The 5,231-nt window shown below is 49.5% G+C and overlaps 1 protein-coding gene across 1 annotated transcript in view; it reads right to left on the bottom strand.

Annotated features, from left to right (window-relative positions):
* Positions 1 to 321: 321 nt before the first annotated feature.
* The window catches only part of HDAC3 (histone deacetylase 3), a 29,749-nt gene continuing 24,839 nt past the window's right edge, over positions 322 to 5,231 (bottom strand). The window contains exons 13-15 of the mRNA XM_015411168.1: positions 2,573 to 2,652; positions 2,181 to 2,338; positions 322 to 1,989 (exon numbers count right to left, since the gene is read on the bottom strand). Coding sequence (XP_015266654.1) covers positions 1,920 to 1,989; positions 2,181 to 2,338; positions 2,573 to 2,652 — 308 coding nt within the window. The 3' untranslated portion in view covers positions 322 to 1,919. The remainder of the gene's footprint in view (positions 1,990 to 2,180; positions 2,339 to 2,572; positions 2,653 to 5,231) is intronic.

Genomic DNA, 5,231 nt, shown 5'->3' with positions numbered 1-5,231 from the left:
GGGGCTTATTGCATGTGCCCGCCCCCTGGGCTCTTTACTGCCGGATCTCAGCTCCTGCAGGAAATGACCCCTGGAAATGGGTCACACTCAGGTCTCCTATGGAGCATATATACTGGCTCCCCAAGGCATACACGGAAATATCGCTCCAGCATTAGATTAGATTCACCTACCTTCATCTGAAATTTATAACTGGTCCGCCTGGTTCTGGAGACTATAATCGAAGCCCTTTGAATTGCCAGCCAATGCTAGCAGCCCTGTCTCCACGCTTGGGTAATTCATCACTGTAGCTATGCATTAACAGAGTAATATTCTTGTAGGGGTTTTCCTGATCTTTTTATTTAGGAATTTTCTTTTTAGACTAAGCGTAGGGTGCTGAGAACCACAAGAATTACAGAGGGACCAACGTGGCTTGTACAGAACAAATGAGCACATCTCCACAGAAGAGGCAATGGAGTGATCAAAGCATAGTTTCAGTATTCAAGGACTGCTATACTGAGCATCACCTCTTCAGCCAAAGGGGAGGATGGGGAAAGAAGGCGACTCCAGGCAGGTAAGAAAAAAAAATACCATCCTGTGGTTTAATATTCTGAAACACTGGTAAAAATACAAGTACAAGGAACAAAAGGTAATCTGATGTTCTGCCACGGCAACGTCAATGACACCCTCACAACCCAGATGGACAGGCATCGGCGGCGCACACAGTGCATGGCCAATGAAAGGCTGAAAATTAGACCCATGTTAGCTCCACAGACTGTTGAAAGGGGGGGGGGGGGCTGGTTTCCCTTTGCCATTCACCCAGGGAGATATTCCAGGCTCTCACTCAAAGGCCATGTTGTGAAAGTGGGACTCGCCATACACCCCAGACGTGGAAGTAACTTGCCCCTCTGTTGAAGAAATTCACAGATGGGAGAAGTGCGACTGTACGGAACAGGAGAACAAACACAGCGGAGCCAGCGTCCCCACGACCCGTTGTGCTTTCTGTCACGACCTGCCCTTGACTGAAGTAAAGATGAATGGACTGCTCTTGTGGATGCACTGGAGTGCCATTGGAGTTACCGGTAGAAGCTACGGCGTGTGCAAGGCATGAAAGCCTGCTACCCATGCAGAACTAAATCCTCTATCGATAATGGGTTTGGGTACCAGGCTGACACCCAGGTCTACAATGTGACAATGCATAAAGATTAAAAGAGGGGGGGAAATATCTTATCCTAGCCTGGTTTGCTCCCCGTCCTCCAATACCCATCTGGATAAATATTTCTCCACGTCTGAGTTGTTTTGTGGCAGGGGGAGGGAAAACTGTAAGAAAGGGCATCCGGGATGAAAGCTATGCGTTGAATAAGCCTGCACTCTTGGACTGGACCCCAAATTAACCCCTCCTATATTCACTAAGGCCCAGCTGATTATTACCCCAAATATCCTGAGTCTCTTTTGGCATGAGTTACTCCAACAGAGAACTCACTGGCTGGAAACCTGGCTGGAAAACAACCTTCGCTGTAGCTTTCTGTGAGTTATGGGTGTGCTGCCTCAGCCGAAGCATGCATACATGAAAAGCCTGCACCACGATAAAAGACAACTGCTGAAGACAGAGATATCCTCCTTGAAACATCCACACAGAGGGAGGATGTCATGGCACAACAAGGCCTGAAGCTGATCACAGAGCAGCCATGGCCGTAGAATTCTGATGAATTTCTGTTCCCCCAAGCAGTGGCAGAGGCACAATCCCATGGGAAATCGGGGCTGTGAAGGGTGGGGAGGGGATCTTGCTGCCTTTTGTCCACAAGTCCTCGCATGCTTCAACAATGCTGCTGCCATCACTTCAAGCGACCAGCAGGAAGGAGGGGCAGAGCCGCTGCTCCCTTCAAGCATTCGCATCCAGGCAGGGAACTTGACGCAGTCCCAAAACTCCCGCGATTCAGGACTCATATCTCCACATCACTCTCTTTATCGTTATCATGGTCACCGTCGTAGAACTCGTTGGAAGCCTCTGGCCTGCAAGACAGAAGAGCACAAGAATGAAGCGGCAACAAAGGGAACCAAGATGCATCCTGGAGCACCAACAGGAAGCCTGCCCAGGAGAAACTGCGGCAGAAACTCTGCCGATGCAATTGAGATGCCGGGAGGCGCCTGCCGGGGCTGCTCTTATTGGGTGGTTTTCATTCTTAAGGAATGGAGCGACGTGCCTGCTATAGTTCTCCTCCGAGCCCCGCTCTTCTGGATCAGGCTCATCTGTGCGGTCGTAGCTCAGCAGATCAGAAGGGACATCATGGATCTGGACGCTCGGGGCATGGTTCAGCATCTTCAGGTTCTCAAAGATAGTCTGCCGGATTTGATCTAAGTACTGGTCAGGGGGCAGGGGCAGAAGAATCAGCCAAACTATCTTACATTGGTCAACCAACATGAAAAATTTTACCAAGTTACTGCTAGGAACCCTCTCTGGCCAGCCCAAATACCACCAGCGCCAGGGTTCTCCTTGGAACATGGGGAAACAGAAGTCCCAAGGGCGCATCTTCTGAAACGGGCCAGACGTAAGGAAAATGCTGTTCCGAGGACTAGAAACGGCCGAGCTACTTACCTGCCTCGAGTTCTGATTTTCAATTCTAGTGCTGACATCAGGGTGAAGGGTAAAGTCAGGAGCAAAGTATTCAAAGTATTCTGCGCAAAGACAGATGGAAGAGGGTGTGGGCACGCACTGAGGTTACAACACATTTGAACAAGAGGGAGAAAACGCCTAGATATCTCTGTGTCACTATCACTCCAGCTGCCCGTGCAACAACTGGGTAAGCACTTGGAAGCAGCTCTTCACCTGTGGGAGGGATGTACCCTCCTCTGTAGTGCCCCTGCTCATTTTACGACTTGTAGAGTTCATTTGTCAACTCTTTAGAACAAGGGGTCTCCAACAGGGTGCCCATGAGTGCCATGGCACACGCTGACACCTTTCCTGGTTCTTGATAAGTGTTTTTAGAGTGTGGGCAGGGCCAGGTGGAGCCAGTTTGGTGTAGTGGTTAAGTGCGCGGACTCTAATCTGGAGAACCAGGTTTGATTCCCCCACTCCTCCACATGCAGCTGTGGGTGTGACCTTGGGTCAGTCACAAGTTCTTTCAGAGCTGTTCTCTCAAGGGCAGTTCTCGAGAGAGCTCTCTCAGCCCCGCCTACCTCACAGGCAATGTTCCCTCTAAGCTGTGGAGTCTTGTGAGCAAGAATTCTTCTTTGTGAGCTACTGGCATTAAAGTTGTGAGCCAGCGATTTGGCTACTGCATAGCTTAGTTTGCTCTGGAGCCACCTTTCCTGAGCTGAGACAAATATGTGTGAGCTGGAGGCTAAAAAACTGTGAGCTAGCTCACACTAACTCAGCTTAGAGGGAACACTGCTCACAGGGTGTCTGTTGTGGGGAAGGGAAGGGAAAGGAGATTATAAACCGCTCTGAGACTCTGAGTGAAGGGCACGGTATAAATCCCATCTCTTCTTCTTCTTCTTTATTGGCTGTGCATATTTTTAAATACAGGGTTGAACTCAGCCCTAGCACTGATTGATTGGAACTATTTCTCTACCACCTTTCAGCCATGGGCTTTTCAAAGTGGTGAACTTGTTTTAAAAAAATGTTCTGCCATGGGGGGGGGGGACGGGGGGCGGACAGTACTGGAAAAGTCAGAAGTAAAATTTATATTAAGACAGCTTTGCTGAGCAGCAGCTATGGAGATGAATTAATCTGAAATACACAGCAGCCGTTACAAATCCCAAGACCGTGAAACAGAACAGCAGTTTAAAACAAAACAAAAACAAAGAAGGCCAGCTGGAAAACAAAACATTCAAAAACTAAATTATGAAATGCTCAAGAACATGTTCACTTCTAGCTTAAAACTTAAAAGCAGTACCAGGCAAGCAGCAGAGGAGAAAAGGTCCAGGGACAGGGTGCCGATACAGAAATGGTCCTGTCCTTCACAGCCATCCACTTCGCCATTGTGAAGGCGGGGGGGCGGGGCGGGGGGGACGGGGGACGATGAGGGGAAACACACATAAATGGGACCCAGCAGGGCTTTTTTTGTAGAAAAAGCCCAGCAGGAACTCATTAGCATAATATGCCACACCCAACAGCAGAAACTCATTAGCATATTAGGCCACAACCCTGACAGGGCAGGTAACACACCCCATGTTACCAGAAGTCTGGTCATCCAGCCACACCCACCTTTTGCTTCTTATTCTGTTTACCTTATTTGCTGTCAAAACCCAGGGCTTTTTTTGTAGCAGGAACCCTTTGCATGTTAGGCCACACACCCCTAATGTAGCCAATCCTAATGACTTTCTGCTGTTGGGTGTGGCCTATTATGCTAATGAGTTCCTGCTGGGCGTGGCCAACTCGGGAGCCAGCCGGAACTCCGTTCCTGTGCGTTCCTGCCCAAAAATAGCCCTGGGACCCAGATGAAGGTCTTAATGCATGAATAAGTTTTATATAGAAGATGACCTATGAAAATGCCTTTAAGGTGAACACCAACGTTTGGAAACATGCCCAAAACTGCATCAGCGTTTGTACATGGGAACACACTACGCCCATCAGCAACCTTGCTGCGGAGCTCTGCACTAACTGGAGATCCCCAACGGTCTTCAAAGGTAACCAGACATAGAGCAGCAGAGGCCCACAAGCTGAAGCTGAAGGTGACAAAACAGAGGTACTTTGGGGGCAGTGATTCAGATGATCTGGGATCAGGCGTAAAGCCTGTTTCAGATGCATAGCGCTGCCGCTGAAGAATGAGCCCGACAGCCTGGGGACGTTTCTGCACCAGACGCTGCTCCAGGACAGCCAAGCGGCTGCCATGGCCAGGAGCCCTGAACGGACACTCTGGCTGGCACAGAACAGCAACAGGGTCTTGCTCCTCTTGCTACATCCGGCCAGTCTCACACGATCTCCATGGGTTTCTAGCTGGATTCGCCGCTCAATTCAAAGTGCTGGTTTGAAAGTCAAAAAAATCGTTTGGCATTTGAAAAGATCACATCCATCCAAGAGAAACCTATGAGCATCAACAGGGACTCTGCTCTGTGTCCCTTGACCGTCTGTGGTGCAAGGGCCGGCATCCAAGGGAGGGCCTTTTCAGAGATGGTCTGGAACTCCTTGCCTGGGGCCGGGGTGTGGGGGTGTCTGGGGCTCACATCTTTATTTACCTCCAGGTGTCAGGTCAAGAGACTACTTTTCAGTCTGTCTTTTTTATCCAAGGGTTGTTGAGTTTTATTTGTCTCTC

Source organism: Gekko japonicus, unplaced genomic scaffold (genome assembly GCF_001447785.1).
Source record: "Gekko japonicus isolate JY-2015 unplaced genomic scaffold, Gekko_japonicus_V1.1 scaffold834, whole genome shotgun sequence".
Classification (NCBI taxonomy): domain Eukaryota; kingdom Metazoa; phylum Chordata; class Lepidosauria; order Squamata; family Gekkonidae; genus Gekko; species Gekko japonicus.
Note: the sequence above shows the minus strand (reverse complement) of the source record. Positions and strands in the feature narration are given on the sequence as shown.